The sequence below is a fragment of the Lepus europaeus genome, chromosome 10, assembly GCF_033115175.1.
Source record: "Lepus europaeus isolate LE1 chromosome 10, mLepTim1.pri, whole genome shotgun sequence".
NCBI classification, from domain to species: domain Eukaryota; kingdom Metazoa; phylum Chordata; class Mammalia; order Lagomorpha; family Leporidae; genus Lepus; species Lepus europaeus.
In genome coordinates, this window is record NC_084836.1 from 44,544,590 (window position 1) to 44,566,389 (window position 21,800).

At 35.7% G+C, this 21,800-nt stretch overlaps 1 protein-coding gene across 6 annotated transcripts in view; it reads left to right on the plus strand.

The window, feature by feature from the left end:
• Nucleotides 1-21,800, plus strand: part of OSBPL8 (oxysterol binding protein like 8) — a 210,840-nt gene that overhangs the window by 91,935 nt on the left and 97,105 nt on the right. The window contains exons 2-4 of one of the 6 annotated variants that reach the window (XM_062203177.1): nucleotides 3,237-3,280; nucleotides 7,827-7,863; nucleotides 15,892-16,029. In XM_062203177.1, coding sequence (XP_062059161.1) covers nucleotides 3,275-3,280; nucleotides 7,827-7,863; nucleotides 15,892-16,029 — 181 coding nt within the window. In that variant the 5' untranslated portion in view covers nucleotides 3,237-3,274. Of the gene's footprint in view, nucleotides 1-3,236; nucleotides 3,281-7,826; nucleotides 7,864-7,976; nucleotides 8,056-15,891; nucleotides 16,030-21,800 lie in introns of those variants that run through there. The other 5 variants (XM_062203175.1, XM_062203179.1, XM_062203176.1 and 2 more) reach the window with 5 other exon arrangements.

Here is a 21,800-nt window from a genome sequence, read left to right on the forward strand (position 1 = left end):
TTATTGGGACATGAGAGAAAAGACTAAATATGAGACAGACATTGTAGAGGGATAAATAATCAGAACTTAATGGCTAAAAAGAGTCTTGGATGACTTGATGTGTTAGGTTTGAGTGAATGAAATGAAGATGGGAAAATCAGTAGTATGGAAGCTGGTTTCAGAGAAAAAGGTGGTGAGTGCTATTTTTGACATAAAGATACTGTCTAAAATAAACTTAAAGCCCTCCTTGTTAACAGAATTATAGAAACAGAAGTTAATTTGCATTAGTATCTGTACATGAAAGGTAGAAATGTTTTGGAGAAATACTAGGTCTGAAGAAGAAACTTGGAAATATCTAATCAAAGGTAATAAATGAGCCTTGAATATTAATGGAATCTGCAGGAAAAGAGCATAGAGGAAAAACAGTACATTGCTGCAACTGAGCACTAGTCATGACCATTTACTTACTAAATGGGAAAACAAAGTGGATGCATGAAAATAATAGGAGAGAGAAGCCAGAGCACTGGATATTTTAGATGCTAAAGAAAGAGAAAGCTTGTGTGGTAAAAAGGCTAATAGAATTAAATATACACAGGAAAGATGAAAACTGGGTTGCCTCCAGAGCATGCCAGAGAACATGTTGTCACAGGTTGGCAGATTAATAATAATTTCCTGAAGCCTTAGGATTAAAAAAAAAAAAAGCCAATATAGAATAGAAGTTTTTCAGTCAGTGAATAAAACAAACTTTAATCACTACATACTATTTCATTTAAATAACTGCCTGGCAGGCTAGATCATATTCTGTATCAAACGTTGATAAGTTCTAGTTCCCAGAAAATTGTTCCTTTAAAATCTGTTCTAAAACTCAGGGATAAAATGTGTGTCTTAAATACAAGTGTCTAAGAATATGAAAAATTCAGCTAAGTATAGAATGATTACTCCTGTTTAAAAAAACAAACAGATTTCAACTCTAATGTATTTCCCATACTGGAGTTTCTTGTTCTAAGGGCCAAAGAAAACAATCTGGTATAATTCTTCCAGATTGTGGTTTCTGGGAGCCAGCTAAAGCAGGATTGCTTCTATGAGAACAAGTTGATCACCTTTAGTGGGAGAAAAGGTGCCACTAGTAACACCAGTGCTTGATAAGCTCTGTGTTTTCCCTTAAGTTCCTCAGATGACTTAACTCAAGCCAGTATGTATGTTAGAGAGAAGAGCTGTATTAAGGCAATGGAATCAAAGTTACAGATCTCATTGGGCCATTTCTTTATTAAAGGGTGATCATCCATCTTGGTTTGCTTGAGACTTGGATTTCCCAGGATGAAGGGCATAATGATGAACTTTTTAAAAAAATTTTATTTAATGAACATAAATTTCCAAAGTACAGCTTGTGGATTACAATAGCTTCCCTCCCCATAACTTCCCTCCCACCCACACACTCCCCTCTCCCACTCCCTCTCTCCTCCCATTCACATCAAGATTCATTTTCAATTATCTTTATATACAGAAGATCAATTTAGCATATATTAAGTAAAGATTCATAATGATGAACTTTTACCAATTCCTTTATATTTCTTAAAGATTGCATGTTTTACGCTACTCATAGGTGAGGTTACATATTTAGATATACAATAAAATAAAATCACATCATTTGCATAATGCTCCTTTCCTGAGGTTTACAGACTAATAAGACAAGATTAATAGCCATAAATATTTCATGCTTTTAATTGAAGTGCTTTGTTGGTATATGAGGGTACTTCAAAAAGTTCATGCAGGATAGGCATTTGGCATTAAGGTTGAGATGCCCATGTAACACATAGAAATTTCTGGGTTTGATTCTGGACTCTGTTTCAAATCTAACTTCCTACTAATGTGTACCTTGGAAGCAGTACATGAATTACTTGGGTCCCTGCTACCAACATGGGAGAAATAGATTGGGTCTCTGGCTCCTAACTTTGGTTTGATCCAGCCCTAGCTGTTGTAGGCATTTGAGGAGTGAACCAGTGCATGAAGATCTATTTCTCTCTTTCTCTCCTCCCCTTTCTAAAACTATGCATGGATTTCAAAAATTGTTTTTGCAGCAAAATAAATTTATCTTTTAATAACATTTTCCATGTACTTTTTGAAGTACCCTGGTATGAATAACAAAGTTCTAGATGCATTACTATAATTTTACTATTTTCAGTTCATATATTCTGTCAAAATAGATTTATTTATATAACAAATTATTGGAATGACTATATAAACATTGTGGGATAATGATAAACCTGATTAATTACTCAAATAGAGAAATGTTTCTGTCCTGTTTTAATGATCTGTTTCTCAACAAGCTGAGAACTTCCTTCTTGTTTTGAGATTCTGATGATTTTGATTCTTTAGCAAAAGTCAAAAGAGTGACTCACATTTTAATTTTTGAAATATCTTACAAGGTACTTGTATATGCTGTTGCCACATCAGTAATTTTACTTTGTGTTTTTTATGTGTTGTACAACATGGTACTGTACAAATTAGACTAGATCTTAAAAGTGGTAAAAATAAGAAGTTAGTAATGTACAGTTAGCAAGTGCAGAGTATTTCAGTGATAGAAGTTATTGGTAAAATTAATATGTGAACCTTATTCACTTATATCCTGTTTCCTATTAGTATCATTTACGAGCAAGTATGGGAGAATGATTTCTCTTGCATTCTAGTTTAATACCTTTTTATACATGTCCTTTTGTGAAAGGTTTCTGAAACCATGCTTATTTTTCACTAACGTAGCTTTTTTGAATGCTTCAGCTTGGTTTTAGTTCTGTTGTCCATTATATTGTATACATTTTTGCTTGGTGCCTCTTCATTTAACTTGTGGCATTCCCAATATCTGGTGATGAAGTCATTCATGACATATAGCCTAACTCATGCACATTTCATAATTTGTACTTTTTCTTATCAGCCTGAACCTTTTCCTATATAGGCCTGTATGTCCAACTGTGTACTTGACAGGCATTTCAAACTTAACCTGTCCCAAAATTTCCCTTCTGTGTCTCCCTGTAAAATGACTGCTGCCACTGTCTTTTCCATTTCTGATAAAGGGAGGTCTATCTTGCCTGGGGCTCAGACCCTAGTATTTTACATCATCTCAACTCTTCTATTTTTCCTTTTTTCTCATGTTTGGTTTGTTTGGAAATCCTGTTGCCCTGCCATCAAAATATATTCAGAACTCAATTATTTCTCATCACTTTCATTGATCTTGATCTGAGTATCCTTCATTTCTCCCCTAGGTTTTTGGAGTAACCTCCTGACTGATTATACCCTTGGCATGTCGGTAAGAATAAGCCTGTTAAAGCATAATGAGACCATGTCCATACTTCTTTCAAAATCATCCAGTGATTACTTGTCTCACTAAAAAAACTAAAGCTGAAGTCCCTACAAGGCTCAACAAAATCCTGAACAATTGGCTTCTATTTACCTTTTTGACCTCTATTCCTAGTACTTTCTCATTACATCCCAGCCTCACTGAGCCTTCCTGCTGTTTCCCCAATACTCCAGTCTCATTCCTAGGCCACTCCTCTACACTCCACTTACTCTTTCTGGCATACTTTGCCCTTAAATACCATTATGGCAAGCTTCTTCATCTTATTCGGTTAACTTTGTAGTGAATCCTTTTCTAAAATTTATATATTTATATATATATATATATATATATATATGTATATAATTTCTTCCTTTCCTTAAAGTTTTAAATATCCCCATTTTCTGCTTATTTTTCCTTTTAGTTTTTTTTATTTTTATAATATAGCATGCTATAAGTTTTTACTTGTTTATTATGATATTCTTTTCCCCCTCACTAGTATATAAATACAAGGACAAAATATTTGCCTCTTTTTAAATTTTTATTAATATAAAGAACATATTTTGTATATTTCATAGATACCATTCTACGAACATAACCATATTTCCTTTCCTCAATCTCCCCTTTCTTTCTTTTTTTGTCCATTAATTTTAGCAGTAACGTAATTTCAGTTTACTTTATATCACAGGCTTGATGTATTACTAACCGTAATACTCAACAGGTAATAATTAGAAAGACTACTGTTCCACAGGAGTATAAACATGAGCTAAAAATGATAATCATATGCCAAAGTGACCATTTCATTCCTATACAGTTTTGTATTATATATTAGCTGCCACATATCAGAGAAAATACAATATGTAACAAATAATATTTGTCATTTTTATACTAGCTTATTTTACTAAGCATAATGGTTTCCACTTGCTTTCATTTTGTTGCAAAAATAAGTTTCCTTTTTTTTTCTGGCTGAGTAGTATTCCATTGTGTAAATTTATACCACATTTTCTTTATCCAGTCATCAGATTCCATGTCTTAGCTATTGTTGAGTTGAGTTCCTATAAACATGGGAGTGCAAATAACTCTTTCATATGCTGATTTCATTCCCTTTAGGTAAATTACCAGGAGTGAAATAGCAGGGTCATATGGTAGATCTTTTTTCAGATATATGAGGAATCTCCATGCTGCCTTCCACAGTGCTTATACTAACTTACATTCCCACCAGCAGTGTGTTACGGTACCTTTTTCTCCACATCCTTGTCTGCATTTATTAGTTTTTTATTTCTGATGTTATCTATGGTAAATGGGTTGAAGTGGAAACTCATTGTGGTTTTTATTTGCATTTCCATAATGGTAGCTATCATGGTCATCTTTTCATGTCAGTTAGCCTTGGAAAAATGCCTGTATATGTCCTTTGCCTATCTCTTAACTAGATTTGCTTTGTTATTGGGTTTCTGAGCTTTTTATAGGTCATGGATATTAATCCATTATCAGTTGCATAGTTTGCAAATATTGTCTTCCATTCTATCAGTTGCCATTTCACTTTGTTCAGCATTTCCTTTGCTGTGCAGATGGTTCTTAGCTTGATGAAATCATGTTTGTCTGTTTTTACTTTTATTACCTGTGTTTCTGGGATCTTATCTTAGAAGCCTTTGCCTATGCCAGTGTCTTACAAAGTTTCCCCAATGTTTTCCTCTGGTAATTTGGTGGTATCAGGTCATATATTTATATCTTTGCTCCCTTCTGAGTTGATTTTTGTTTATGGTGTAAGGTAGGGATTTTATTTCATACTTCTGCACGTGGAGACCCAATTTTTCCCTCTTTGTTGAAGAGACTTTCCTTACTCCATGGAGTGATTTTAGCTCGTTCATCAAATATTAGTTGGTTGTAGGTGCATGGATTAATTTCTGGAGTTCTATTCTTTTCCATTGGTCTTTGTGTCTATTTTTGTGCTAGTACCAGGCTATTTTGATTATAAGTTCCCTGTAGTATGTCTTGAAATCTAGTATTGTTATGCCTTTGGCTTTGTGTTTGTTAAGATGGCTTTAGATATGAATTTCAGCATCATTCTTTCTAGATCTGAGAAGAATGTCCTTGGTATTTTGATTGGGATTTGTCTGTTTTGTTTACTTCTGTATCCCTTGCTGCCTAATATTTGTGTTCATAGTAGTTACTAATATTTGCTGAATGAATAGATTGTTGGAATAGCTACTGTTTGATTCTCTAGTATCTCCATCCTAAAAAAGATTAATCCAATAGAATCAAATTTATATATGACACATCCATGCTTAAGGATACGATATTGAAAGTATGCACAATTGATGGATGTTGGAACAAATATTCAGAAGTTGAAATGTATTCTAAGGATTATTTTCTTGTAGTAAACAGGCAAGACATATAGCTGTCCTGAAATAAGCATGTTCTATAAATCAACAGAATTTGAGACTGTAACAACATTGTTTTACTCCAAATAATAGATCAACTCCAAAACTTCCAAACATGTCTGGCCTTTTACAATTAAATACTCCCAAATGTATGTGTATATGATTAAAAAACTGCTTTCCTTTAGGGAAGTTACAGGTAAGTCTGGGGAAACCAGTAGTTACTCATATCATTAGAGGAAGATGTTTGTTTCAGATGTGTATGAAGTGTTTGTAAAGTTTACTATGTTTTTTCTGTCAGCTTCCTAATGTCTTCATCTTTCCAGTATTGTACTAATTGATTATTAATGCATAGCAAATTATCCTCATTAAGTGGCATTATCTCAAATGTTGATGGGTTAGGAATTCAAGAGGAGCATAGCTAAATGTCAGTGACTCAAAGTCTACCAAGAAATTGGGAAGGGGACACTGCTTTGGTCACTACTGAAAGCTTGATTGGGTATATGGAGGGTGGAGTTCCGAGATCTGTTTCCAGGTCAGGAATTATTGGCTGATCTCAGTTCCTTCACCTAGTATGTCTCTCTACAAGAATGACTCACAAAGTGGCAGCTGGCTTTCCCCAAGGTGGGTTCCCCAAGACGATGCATCTGTTAGAGTGAGAAACTGCAAATGAAATGGAAGTCATGGTCTTTTTATAATTTAATCTCAAAAGAGACATGCCTTCATATTCTGTTCATTAGGTTCAGCACACAAAGAAAGGGGATTGTTTACCAGGAAGTGGGGTCAGTGGGGGTCATTTTAGAGATTGTCTGCCTACCAGGAATACTTTAATCTCTTCCCACAAGGTTACTAGTTATAATGTGGCCATTAGTAATAAGGACAAGGCACAATGTGTTCATTGTCAGCAAAACTTCACAGTTTATCTGTGAAGCTAAAATCAATTTATAGAAGAATGAGTTTAAATGGACAACTGCAAAAAAATAGAGCCAAATGCCTTTAAGGCATTGGAACACAGTATCAAGCAATGAGAAAGAGCCATCACTTTAGGGACATAATTAGTCTGAGCCTTACTCAAAGGAGATGACAAAAGCCCAAACTACTGCTACCTTGACTTGTTTGTCATAGCCAATTAAGATTCCCTTACTCTCTTTAAATGAGAAATTATTTATTAGGAATATTTGATTTTCTTGGTTTTGATACATTACCAGGTTACTAGGGTTAGGCATGTTTGGTTTTCTTAGTTTTGAAATGTTACCGTGTTACTAGGATAGCTGAGAACTCTGTTCTTATCAGTGCAGACCAAAACCTTTAGAGTAATGTTGTATGTTAAAATAGTAGACAGAAGGTCAGCTATCTTTTTCCTGTTTCTTTTAGTTGTTTTGAAGTTCTTCATTCCAGGACTGGGTCTTCTGACTTCCCTCCAGATAAGATGCTTGATATTTAGTGGATCCTAAGAAAATTCTTTCTAACTTAATGAAATTTATCTAATTAAAATTTCTGGTTTTTAATTTTTTTTTTTTTTTTTTTTTTTTTTGCTGCTTGAGAAAAAATTTGTTCTTCTTTGTTGATGTCTTTCCAGAAGTTTTCCAGAAGTTCTTTTGCACAATGCTTGGCATGTAATAAGCACTTCATAAATGTTCCTCTTTTTGTAGAAGAAACAGACTAAATCTTTGCATAGTATTAAGTGTTTTTATGGCATGCAGAACTAATATTTAACAGTGCATGGGTGTTACAAATTTTTAAAATTACCTGAAATTCAAGGAATGAATAACTTTTGCCTCTACTTTATATTTCTAAATAATTTTTAACATTCTTGATCCGTATCTTGAATTACAATGAAAGTAATTTTTGACGAGTAATTTTCAAAACCAAATACTTGAATGATTATGTTTTTCTCTTTCTAACTTTATCCAAATTTAAAACATATTTGATAATGCCTAAGCCATAATCTTTTTTTGGTATGAAAAAGGAAATTCCTTTTGAATTATGATTATTAGGATTGACATGCATGTGCTTTCTACTTATAAACTAATGCTATTTTCCTTGTCCTTTTGTTTCACTGCTGCTTCCATCCTGATGCATTTTGCTTCTTCCTGGTTTGGACTGTGTTTGTTTGCTGCTCAATTACTCTGCATTAAAAGCTTCTTGGTGATAGCAAAGATGTCCTTGGGCCATCAAGTAAGTAGCTAAAGTTTGAATGTTTGGGGACATGATAATGTTTTGATGTGTGCTTATGAAAGTCAAAAGGTATTTCATTTTTGATTTATTAAGTCTTCTACTTTTCTTTCTAGGCATTGAATGCAAAGTAAAGAATATAAATGGTCATTCAGTACTCAGTGCCCATCTGTTCTCATTGGCCATCTGATATTGGTAGACAATGTTTGTATATTTACTTCTTGATGCATTATTTACTTGAATATTCCGTTCATAATTTAGGACTTCTTCTTCACAGTTGTCTTCCTACAGTCATCCCTAAAATAGTTCAGACTATATTGAGGCTAGAGATCGCACAAGCAAGTCACTGCCATATGAAAGTGAGATACTGTCTTATTCTGCCAGAATCATTACATGATGGATAATCTAGTTATAAAAATTTTCTATACTTTATGCTTTTATAAGTAAATATGTCTTATTTTAGGACTTTGGAGGATATACTCTTTAAAATTATATCCATTTCACTACAACAAATTTTATTGAGAGTTTCCCTTTTTTGGATATGCAGACACTGTGCTATTCCAACTTTGGGTATATACAATGAATATTGTATACATGGCCTTTGTCCGTAAGGGTTAGTGTAGTCTAGTTGGAGACTGATGGGCCAAGTCTGGTATTTAAAATAGTGGAATTACTGAGATGAAATGAATTTCAGAGATTATCTAATCAAGCAATATTTTAAAGATGAAGAAATTGAAGCTAAGAGCATAAATATCCTTAGAATTTTCACTTTGTTGAAAACAAGTATAGAATTACATTGATTTAGAAAGTACTTATTTTTAACTAGTTATCTCTTCTGAATTATTCCATTGCTCTGGGTTTCATGTTTTTTTCATTGGCCAAAGAAAGTGTCTGAACACTGAGCAAAATAATAGCAAAAGTACTTTCTAAGTATAAAATGCTTAAATCTGGGTCTGTTGCTCTTTTTCCCTAGTACTGGTTATAGGATGTAAGTCATTTTTTTTCTAAAAAGATTATTTCAAATCATATGCTACAATTCTATTCTTTCATTCTTAATTGAAACAATTCACAGTATTTTAAATATAGTGGTTATATGACTAGTATTAGGATAATAGAAATTTTAAAAGTAGAAAAAGAACACAAATATCAAAACATTTTGTATGTTTTGTTTGACTTTGTGATAGTTGGGAGATAAATGGAGAACTATAATTTGTACTTAAAATAGAAGATTATATATTTTAAGCATATATAAATAAAAAACCAAAATGTGTATTTGAATTAATTTATAATGTACTCTGCCAAGCATTAGAAGCCTGGGGCTGTATAATTATTATAAGAGACCACATATCTTTAATTTTTTTTTCTAAGGGGGTTGGGGCAGAGAAATAGAGGTTATTTCCATTTGCTTGTTCACTCTTCAAATGTGTACATTTGAAGCCAGAAATCATAAATGTCAATCTAAGTCTCCCCTGTAGATACCTGGAACCCAACTGCTGGAACCATGACCTGCTGTCTCCCATGGTGTGCATTAGCAGAAAGCTGGAATTAGGAGCAGGGCCAGGACTCTAAGCCAAACACTCTGATGTGAGATGTGCGCATCCTAAGTAGCAGTTTAACTGCTAGGCCCAACAGCCACCCCAATGTTATTTTCAAGTGAAGCAATTTTATAGTACTTTATTAGCATCTGTACTATTAAATGAAGTACTATTAAATGAAAAAACAATGTGATTTATACCACCTAAAAAGGGGATACATAGGATATATAAACAGGTTATTTGTGGCTTTAAGATTTTTCTTTATATTCCTTTAGCTTCCACTTAGATTAAGTACAAACAGCAGACTTTGAAAATTGTAAAATTTCTCAAATTTTATATTGATGTGTTGAATTCAGGTAGTAAAGACTGTTAGGTATATTATTCTTAGAAGATGCATCTGGTATGTTAAATTATGTTAGTATTGGTTATTCCAGTGTGATCTCTACTAAAGTGAGTAACAAAGTAGAGCCACCAGAGGGCATTGTAGTGTTATCATTAGTAAGGGAGTCAATCGTGTCATAAAGGATACTGGAATCATGTAGTGGTTCTTTCAGCAATATATATATTCTGTCATTTAGCAAATATTTACTGAGTGTCAGGCATATGCCAAGAGATACCAACAAAAAAAAGTTACTGTTATGAAATTTCCACTCAAGTAGTCTACTACTGCACACATGACGTAGGATATCATAATGATTTTTATATTACATAAAACCTCTTTTTGTTGGCTTAGTTGTTAAGGCTTTTGAGTGGAATGAGAGAAGACAAATAGAAAGATGGATTTCCTGTTTTACTGTAAAGAAGTACACTCTGTTTGTTGCTGTTTTTATGTATTCTCTCACTTCAAGGTTAGCACTGTTTTCTTTTTTATATAGTGGAGTTATTTAAGACCTAGGTACCTATGTCTTAGTGATGAAATACTGAAGCATGTTTTAATTCTATTAGTGGCTCATCTTAGAATATATTTTTACAATGACATACTTTCAGTTCCTTTTAAATCATAAACTTAACCCTCCACTAAGTAAAGAACTGAACAAATAATAATAAGAAAACAACATGATGTCATTGTAAAAATTAAAAGAATAAGAAAGGAAGGAGGAGGGAAGGTGGGAGCAGGTATAGGAGGGAGGGTAGGGTGGAAAGTATCACTGTGCTTCTAAATCTGTATATGTAAAACACTTGAAATTTGTTCACATTATATAAATAAAAAATTATAAAAAAGAATATAATATGATAGCCTTAAATGTTTTATCTGATACGTGCAAAATAACCTATGTGTCATATGTAAGTGGTAAACATCACAGAGTTATTAGCAAGTATTTAACCTACAATCCAAGAACTAGAATCTTAGAAATACCTCATGTCTTTTTATCTGTTTCTCTTCTCTTTTATCCTTGCACCTGCTTGCAGAGTTGGTGATAAAGTTGTATGTTTTGTTTACTACTCTTTGCTTTTTAAAGAGTTTTTCTGTTATTTTATTTTATTTTTTGACAGGCAGAGTGGATAGTGAGAGAGAGACAGAGAGAAAGGTCTTCCTTTTTGCCGTTGGTTCACCCTCCAATGGCCACTGAGGCTGGCGCCTCGCGCTGATCCGAAGCCAGGAGCCAGGCGCTTCTCCCGGTCTCCCATGCGGGTGCAGGGCCCAAGCACTTGGGCCATCCTCCACTGCACTCCCGGGCCACAGCAGAGAGCTGGCCTGGAAGGGGGGCAACCGGGATAGAATTCGGCGCCCCAACCGGGACTAGAACCCAGTGTGCCGGCACCGCAAGGTGGAGGATTAGCCTGTTAAGCCACAGCGCCGGCCAAGAGTTTTCTGTTATTTTAAAACTACGTTTGTATAACCAAGTTTTGTTTTCAATTATATTTGTATCACTAAGGTTTTTAACTTATGAGAATGGTATCATGCTATGTTTATGGACTTTGTTTTTGTGGTTAATATTTTACTTCCAAGATTCACTCATGTTGTTTGGTATAGGAATAGATCATTCCTTTTCAGTGCTATTTGCTATTTCATTGTATGCAAAAGACACAATTTATTATTCTTATTTTATTTTCATTTGACAAATATTTAAATTGTTTTGATTTTTGCTTTATGAATATTGTTGCTCTGAACAGTCTTACTCTTATCTCCTGTATATACCTTTAAGAGTTATCCTGGGTATAAATCTAAGAATGAAATTGTTAGAGCTATGGGGTCTGCTAAAATTCATTTTCATATAAGATAGCTTCAAATTGTTTTCCAAAGTGTTTGTGTCAATTTATGCTTATACTCCACCAACAGTGATTAAGCCATTTTGTTGACCCTGTCCTTATCAATATTTGGTACTATCAGACTTCTAGATAATTTTTACCAGTTCTACTGAGTGTAAAATATTTATTCCATTATGATCTTGATTTGCATTTCTCTGATTACAAAGAAAGATGAGATATTTTTATATACTTACTGATCGTTTGCATTTCTTCTTTCAGGAAGTCACTGTTCTTATCTTTCCCCCATTTTTTTTATGTTGTTGATCTTTTTGTAATTGATTTATAGGAGTTACATTTTTAGAACATTCTGGATACCAACTCTTTAATTATATGTGTTGCAAATATCTTCTGTTTTATACTTTCTTTTCAGTTTTACTATTGTATTAATTGATTAGCTGAATTCATAATTTTAATAGAGTTTCTCAATTCTTTGTTTTTGACTAGTACTTCTGTGTGTTTTTTAAGAAGTCATTCCCGACCCCAGATTTATAAAGATATTCTTTTACAGTCTAAAAGGTTTTAAATTCAACTTTTTACATTTATTTAGAACTACTTTTTGTTTGTGGTAAGAGGTGGGAATCTGTTTCTCCAATATGGATAAACAATTTCCTTGAGTCATTATTGGAGTAGTCTTTCTTTTTCCTACCTTTACTGTGCATCTGGACTATATATATCTGTGGGTGTATTTCTGAGCAGCCTCTGTTATTTAGGTCATGTTGTCTTTCTGCCAGTAAAATTCATTTTTAAATTTCAATAATTATTTTTAGAAATCAAATGAATCTTAGATTTAGTAACTGCATCACCATATACTTTATGCTAATGAAGTCTCATATAAGCTAAAAGTTAGTTAATTCATTCAACATAATTTTGTTGACCACCTTTCATAAACCATGAATTAACACCTGCAATATGCCATGAAGTGTAACTGAAACTGAGAATTTACAGAAAAGTAAGACAAACAAATCTCCCTACTCCCATGACTTAATGTCCAGTGGAAGAGGGCAGACAGTAAACAAAGAGATGATATAATATCAGAAAATGATAAGAGCTACAATAAAAATCATGTAGAGTAGGGTGATAGAGTAAAGCTGTGGAGTAGTAGATACTAACCATTAAAAATTGATATATTTTGTTATATTAAAATTAAGAACTTAATAGGGGTGCTTCAAGGAGATCATGGTAAGGTGAAATTAAAGATTAAGTTTATTTTGGTACAAAAATATTTGGAAGTCACTGTGAAAAACCATATAAGATTTCTTTAAAACAAACAAATAAAAGCTAGAATGGGTCTTCCATATGATCCAGCAATCCCACTATTGGATACATACCCAAAAGATATGAACGCATTGTATCAAAGAGATGCCTGCTCCACCCTGTTTATTGTAGCACTGTTCACAATAGCCAAAATATGGAATCAAGTAAGGTGTCCATCATCAGATAAGTGCATAAAGAAAATGTCACATACACGCACTAGCATATTGTTCAGCTAAAAAAAAGAATAAAAATTCTGTCATTTGCAGCAAAATGGTTAGAACTGAAGGATATCATATTGAGTGAAATAAGTGAGACACAGAAAGGCAAATACCTCATGTTCTCCTTTATATGTGGGAGTTAAATTTTAAAAACTAACAAAACAATAACAAAGAGGAGAGAAATATCTATATGTATCAAAATTTTTTAAAGATTTATTTATTTATTTGACAAAGTTACAGAGAGGCAGAGGCAACAGGGAGAGGTGTCCCATCTGCTGGTTCACTCCCCAAATAGCCACAACAGCCGGAGCTGCGCCAATCCGAAGCCAGGACCCAGGAGCTTCTTCCAGGTCTCCAATGCCGGTGCAGGGGCCCAAGGATTTGGGCCATCTTCTACTGCTTTCCCAGGCCATAGCAGAGAGCTGAGTTGGAAGTGGAGTAGCTGGGACTCAAACTGATGCCCATAAGGGATGCTGGTGCCGTAAGCAGTGGCTTTACCCTCTATGCCACGGTGCTGGCCCCTATGTGTATCAGTTTTACTGCAAATACAGTGTTTTGCCAAACTTTGTTATAAGTCTTCGTGAAACAAATTGGTCTGAATTTTATGCTACTATAGTTTGAATGATTTTGTAACTATCTTAAAATTTACTTTATATGAGAAGTTGAGCACCTTTTTATTTGATTATTGTTTGTAGACCTTACTTATTTTTCTGCTAGACTAAGATCTTTACACTTTTTTTTGTTGAACTCTTTGGTAGAGTCATTGGGGTTTTGACTGTAATGTATGTTAAAAACATGTTCCGTTAAAAATAGTAAATAAAATATTAAGTTAAAGAAAAGAATTATGCAGGGCTGGCATGGGGATTTAGCAGGTAAAGCTGCTGCCTGCAATCCTGGCATGTGGGCAGCAATCCTGCCCATGTGGGCAGCAGTTCATGTCCCAGCTGCTCCACTTCCAATCCAGATCTCTGCTAATGGCCTGAGAAAAGCAGCAGAAGATGAACCAAGTACTTGGGCCTCAGCCACCCATGTGGGAGACCTGGAAGAAGCTCCTAGCTCCTGGCTTCAGCCTGGCCTCACTGCAGCTGTTGCAACCATTTGAGGAGTAAACCAGTGGAAGGAGGATCTCTCTCTCTCTATCTCTCTCTCTCTCTCTCTCCCCCTCCCTCCCTCCCTCCCCACCCACCTCTACCTCTACCTCTCTTCCCCCCATCTCTCTCTCTCCCCCTCTCTTTCTCCTCCTTTTCCTCCATCTCCTCCTTCTTCCTCTTCCTCTTCTTCCCTTCCCTCTTCTCCTCCTCCTCCCTCTGTGATTCTTTCAAGTGGATAAATAAATCTTTAAAAAAAAGAATTATACCCTAGATGAATTTAGTTTTCTGTTAAGTGATAAAGACTTGATTATAAGACAGATAGTTAGATATGTGAGCTTTCATTTCGGGGAATATAGTATAGCTAGAGAATAAATTTAGGAGTTATCAGTCTTTTAGGTGTCATCTGTCTTTACTTGGATCATAAATGAAAGTTTTTATATTTTTTCTTTGTGATATAGGAAGCAAAAATATAATTTTGAAGGCTTTATCACAATGGAAAATGTACTAAAACAGTGTGACTTAAAAAGATATGGTGATGGGAGCAGGCATTAAGCTAGTAGTTCAGATGTCCATCTTCTTTATTAGACTGCTTGGATTGGATTCCCAGCTCAGGCTCCTAACTCTAGCTTCCCACCAATGCAAACTCTGGGAAGCAGTTGCAAAAGCTCAAGTAATTGGGTTCCTTGGCACCCACATGGGAGACCCAGATCCTTGCTCCTAGCTCCTGGCTCCAGCCCTAGTTCAGCTTTTGCTGTTGTAGGCATTTGAGCATGAAACAGTTAATGGAAGTTTCTCTCTTTCTCCTCTCCCCTCTCCCCTCTTCCTCTCTCCTCTTCTCTCTCTCTCTCTCTCTCTCTCTCTGTGTGGGTGTGGGTGTGGGTGTGGGTCTAACCCCCATCTTTCCTTCCCTCTCCTTCCTTCAAATAAATTAAAAAAATGAAAAAGACATAATAAAAATATGTTCTGTTTTGTTAACTTGGAAAGTTAGAGTAAAGACCAAATCATTCTTTTAAAAGGTGAAACTTTTTTTGCAGGCGAAATGCACAGAAACATAAAGTGTTTGTCCTTTTTCCTCTTTTAGTGTTTTGTCTTTTCTGTCCTCTATGAAACTGAGCATTGCTGTGCTGTATTATTAGTAGCTTAGTCAAATAGGTAAAAGGCAGCCTCCAAGAATTATTTAAATTGAGGATTTAATTTAAAGCTACTACTACTTAGCCTTAGGCAAAGCAGTCTCTGTCCTCTGGTTTCCCATCTCTAAAACAACAATCATGCTACTTTCTACAAAAATTAGAAACTACATTAGAAATTCTTGTAAATGTTACACTGCTCATAATTAGTATTTCTGTGAAATGATTTATCTTTTGCTAATTCTATTGGCAAACAGAAAGAATTAATAAAAGTGAAAAGCCCATAGTAAATTGCAGTGCCTTGCATTATCAGTTGAATATATATTTTCACTTTCATAATGTTTGTAATTTGTGTATTTGACTCACATGTACCTGTCAGTTCCTCTTGGGTTGATAGTAAACCAACATGAAAACATAATGATTTTGATAATTTATTAAATTATTGCATTGGTAAAATGAATATTACTACCAAACCCATTGCAGTCCTAATCCTATTCTATGTTTCTATGTATATGTATGACTCTAGTACTAATTATTTTTCTCTTCTTTCCTTGAGCTGTTGTAGCAAACAGTGACGAATCTCAGCTTCTGACACCAGGAAAAATGAGTCAGCGCCAAGGGAAAGAATCTTATCCAACACCAACCAAAGATTTGCATCAGCCATCTCTTAGTCCAGCAAGTCCGCATAGCCAGGGTAAGAAACTGTGGTTTTAATATTTGTTTGTTAGAAAGGAGAGTGATATTCGGAACTATTTTAGTGTTTTTTTTTTTTTCTAAGTTTTTTAACTGTTCAATTCTATATGGTTCTTATTTTGTTTTGTTTGGGTTATCCATAATACTCTTGGAATGAGTGCATTTTATTTTAGTATTCTTGACTTTCTCTTATCTTCACTAATATACTTTGTTAGTCATACCATTCTCTAATTCAGTAATTCTTAAACTTTTCTGATATTGCGGCTCCTTTATACTCTTGAAAAAATTACTGAAGATGCTGGAGAGCTTCTGTTTATATAGATTTTATCTATTGATATTTATTGTAAGTTAAAACTAAGAATATTTTAAGAAGCTTACTATAGTTTATTTATAATGATAAACTTCTATTACCTGTTCATATGAATATCATTTGTTCTGTCACGTTACACATTTATCATTTCCTTGTGTTGAGAATTCAAAATCCAGGCTGGTAGCTATTTTGAAGTATATAATTAGTTGTTGTCAACCATAGTTACCCTACTGTGCAGTAAAATATTAGAAGTTATTCCGCCTGTCTTGTAGCACCCCTTGTACTTGTTAATCATCCTCTTTCTGTTCCCCCACTCCATCCCAGTCCCTGGTAACCACTATTCTCTATACTTCTGTGAGATTTAACTTTTTTAGCTCCCACATATAAGTGAAATCTTGTCTTTCTGTGCCTGGCTTATTTTATATCACATAACTTTTCTGTAGGTTAATCCACATTGTTGTAAATGATAGAATTTCTTTCCCTTTTCTGTGGACACCTACGTTAATTCCATATGTGGGCTATTGTGAATAATGGTGTAGTAAACATGAGGTGCAAATACCTCTTTTAATAGTAGTTTCTTTTCCTTTGGATATATTCCTAGTAGTGGAGTTGCTGAATCATAAATATTTTTATTAAAAATTATTGTTCCCTCCTCAAAATTGAGAAGGACAGTGTTATTTTATTTCAGGATTCCTCAGTCTTGGAATTAACATTTTAGTTAATTTAGTTGGTTGTGCAGTGTTGTCCTGTACATTATAAGATATTTAGCAGTATCTTAAACTATACCCACTAGATACTAATACCACTTTTCCCAGTTGTGACATCCAAAAGTATCTCCAGATGTTGCATCCTTGCTTGAAAATTGCTGCTTGATAGTTTTTGCAGATCTCTTTAATGTCTATTGTAATAAGACAGTTGTATTTTCTCTCTTTTTTTTTTTTTTAAAGTAGAAGTGAAATTTTATTTTAGAAGAAAGACTCCGAACAGAGGGCCTAGTAGAAAGAAAGACCAATGCGCTGAGATCTCACACTGTAGGGATACTTCTATATCCTTCACATTATTTCCAAGGAACAAAAGTAGTGGTTACACATTAGTTACTGAGAAAGTTGGGGCAGTCGTACTGGAGTCCTTTCTGGCTTGTTTTTATCTAAGCCTAGATCTTGTCGTCGTTGGTAAATATTTCTTACAAGGGGCTTCCATGCTCTTCTGTTGAGTGTGTACATGATAGGAAGGTACTACAGTTTGTACGTGCTGGCAAGGAGCTATGGAATGGTTTTAGTCTGGACTGTTTTTAGTCCAGAGTATATTTACATGTTTCTGCAATCAATCTGTTGTATAGAGATGATTCAAATAAAGTATATGAATAAAATTTGGTGCTATATGTCTTTTATACACAACTATAGACTTTTTTTGACAGTAGATCAAAACTTGGCAAGCAATAGTTATTTTTCATTTGTTTGTTTCAAGATTTTTATATATTTGAAAGGCAGAGTTACAGAGAAAGAAAGAGACAGAGATATCGTCCATCCACTGGTTCATTCCCCAGATGGCTGCAACTGCTTGGGCTGGGCCAGACTGAAGCCAGGAACCAGGAGCTTCTCTGGGTCTCCCACATGGGTACAGGGGCCCAAGCATTGGTCCATCTTCTGCTGCTTTCCCAGGTGCATTAGTAGGGAGCTGGATTGAAATGGATGGTGGCCATATGAGATTCTGGAGTTGCAGGCAGAGGCTTTACTGGCTATGCCACATGGCTGACCCCAGGTAGTCGTCTTTTAAATGCCAGTTGTGATGTGGAATCTCAGAATGTATCAGTACACTTTCCATATCCTGTTAAATTAAAATGCATTGGTCTTAAATTTTGAATGGCTCTTTTGTCATGCATGATTTTGTAACATTGTACAGTTGTCATTTGAAAAATATTTGTTCACCCACTTTGCAGATATTCCAAGTGCTGACACACTAAAAAATAAAATACAGAGGAGTGATCTATACATATTTCTCATTTTGTCACACAGAATATTAAAACCATGTGTACTAGAAGTTCAAGATTACTATTTTATATTTCTTCTTCAAGGATGCTTATAAGTGAAACTGGTATTCTTGTACTATGAGTGCATAACTGTAGAATTCAGTGACCACTGTTACAGTTTGGTGCCTCTGCCTTGATTTGTGCTAAGATGCCAACAGTTTTATCCAACATTTTCTTTCTTTCTTTTTTTTTTTTTTCCTGTACCATCAATGAAAATGTCAACATAAGGAAAAAGTGGAGGAAACTAGTTTTGGTCCTGCTGGCACTCTTAAAAGAATCTTGAGGACTCCCAAAGCTTCATGGTTCACATTTTTTAATTCATACTTTATCAGTTTTGTACAGTGGATTTTGCTCCTCAACTAAAGTTTATCTAATTAAATATTCCAAACTCTGTGTGATACTACTGATAGCCACTGTGGAAAGGCTTCTGCTTTGAAAACTGAGAACTTAAATTTGGTGTTTGAAAGTTAATATTGCAGTGCTAACCCATTGTCTGTAGTTTCTTTTTCTGGAGTTTCAGTTACCCATGGTCCAAGAATATTAAATGAAAAGTTCAAGAAACGAGCAGTCCCTAAATTTTAAATTCTGAGTAGCATAATGAGATCTTACTCCAATCCACCAGAGGCATGAATCATTCCTTTGTTCTGCCTATCCACATTGGATATGTGACCCTCCCTGCAACAATTGAGAGAGGGAGAGAGAGAGAGACCACATTCACATAAGTTTTATTACAGTATATTGTTACTCTGTTTTATTGCTAGTTATTGTTAATCTCTCACTGTGCTTAATTTATAATTTAAACTTCAACATAGGTATGTATGTATGATAGAAAAATACAGTGTATATAAGGCTTGGTACTATTTGTGGTTACAGGCATCCACTGGGGATCTCAAAATGTATCCCCTATGGATAAAGAGGGAATGACTGTCAATTGGTTATCAAATTTTTTAAAATTAAATTTTAGAGTCTTAACTATCATCTTATAGGGTCTGTTTAATTAGTCAAGTTTGGTGGTGTAACTTTAGGAATTATCCTTTGAGATTAGATTTTTGCAACTTTTTTGAAACAAAACCTTTCTTTTAAATAATATTTATCTTTTACTTATTTGGCAGAGAGGCAACTAGAGTTCCTATCTTATAGTTTACTTCACAGAAGTCTACAGTGGCTGGAGTGGGACTAGGGCTGAAGCCACGATCCAGGTCTTCTACATGCATGGCAGAAATCCAATTATTTGAACTATCCCTGCTGCCTCCCAGGGTCTGCATTAGCAGGAAACTGTAGTCAGGAGTCAGATCCAGGAATCAAACCAAAGTACTCCAATGTGGGGTATGGTATCTTCATCACTAGGCTAAATTCATGCTTCTATAACTTCTTTTCAAATGAATTTTTTTTTTTTTAGTGGGAGGTAAAAGTAGCAAAGTTTATTAGGGTAGGGACATCAGTAAAAACGGATGGGCACCTCTCCAGACAGGACCTGAGAGAGCGTGCCCAGTCGCTCAGACTGGGGGAGAGCAGGGCTGCATGGGTGAGTGGAGAGTACACCTGGCCAGGCCAGGCGGGCAGCTCAGCAAAGATGCAGAGAGCTGAGCGCGCAGTCCAGTTGAGGCTGGAGGTTTTTAACGAGATGGGTCTTGCTTCCCCACCTCTGCTCCTCTTGGAACAAAGGGCTTTTTGGATGCAAATAGAAAAACTTCTCTTGAAGGTCTGAAACAAAGGACTTTATGGATGCAAATGTTATCAGACAGGAGGCAGGGAGCAGGGTGTTTGAGATGCAGATACTAGGCTGCACCAGGGAGATTGTGGAAGATTGTCAGGCAGAAGGGCTGGGGACCTACACCTGGCAGGTTATCAGGTAGAAGGGGGCAGGGCAGGATGCGAGGGCCAGGCTGCCCCTGAAACATTATTGGGATGACTTTGAGATGCAGATGCATATGCTGGACATAGATGTCTTCTCTTTAGGCCTGTTACACACACATAAGCTCATAACTGACTTCCTACCTAACATTCCCCCCTCAAGAGGTAATACCCAAAATTCTTTTTGGGATTATGGATGGAGTTCCATCTTCTGTAACTTCTTCAAAGCTGGCATGTGGGCGTCGAGGGAGATTTGGGTATTTTCCTCTTGCTATCTGTCTTATGGTGTGCAACAGTGGCCTTGGAAAGACTGTCCTGCTCAGTCCAGAGGGCTGCTCAGGTCGTCCAATGGAATGGGCTGGAAGCCTTGTGTGATGACCATTTAGAGTTTGACAGCCTTTAGTCTGTTAGAGACAAAAGGAACAAGGGCATTAAAAACACACAGTCCAAAGAGAAGCAGCAAAATTACAGATGTTATTGGGCCAAGGAGAGGAAATAGTCAGGATTTCCATGACCAGATGTCAGGCCAGAAATCCCTGCCCTGCTTGGCCTGGTCCTGGAGCTGTTTGGAATTGTCCAGTAAAAGTACAAATTTGGGTTTGTACCTGTCCAGTCTGATTGACCCAGAGACAACATTCTTCCTGGAGCATGGCGCAGATACCTTTCAGAGCAGCAGTTAACATGTCCAATATTTCTTTTATAACCTTTTGTGACTTCCACACACCCTCTTCAACTTACTTTAAACATTTCACCATTTCCATTCCAGTCTAGAGTAAACTAGCCCTCAGGATAAAGTCATTCTTACAAACCATGTCCTTTCCTTATTTAAAAGGCTCTTTCCTTTTTAACCCTTCTTACCAACACTCTTTCCTTCTAAACCTTTCTTACCAAGCACACATTTCTGTACTTGATGTTTTCCATAGAGCCTGGTTGGCTCTTCTTACTTCACCAGAAGACTAAGGTCTCCATGCAGAGTGAAGATGCCTTACAAATCCCTTGTGTGATCTAGAGCTCTGGTTAAGGCAATCAGTTCTGCTAGCTGAGCAAAAGTTTCTGGGGGCAGAGCACGCTTCAATAACGTGCCATGCTGTAACTGTTGCATACCCTGAGAAGCGGGTCCTGTCTGACAAAACTGTTTCTGTCTGTGAACCAAACCTCATCTGCGTTAGTCAGGGGGCTGTCTTTTAGGTCCCTTCTGCTGGCATAGATCAAGACTATAGTCTCAGTAAAGGAGTGGAGGGGACCACTTTCCCCTGGAACTGGCATTAAAGTAGCTGGGTTTAGAGTAGAGCAATGCCTTATTTTTACCTGGGGGTTTTCTAGAAGGAGGACCTGTTATTTTAGTATTCTACTATCTGTGAGCCAGTGAGAGCCCTTTTGCTCTAATAGAGAATTTATTTGATGTGAGGTATAAAGGGCGATATCTTGCCCCAGTGTAATTCTAGATACCTCCTCTGTAAGCAGGGCAGCTGCTGCCATTGTCTTTAGGCAGTGAGGCCATCCTTATGCAACCATGTCTAAGGTTTTAGAAAAGTAGCCCACAGGTTGCTTAACAGGTCCCAGATCCTGAGTTAACCCT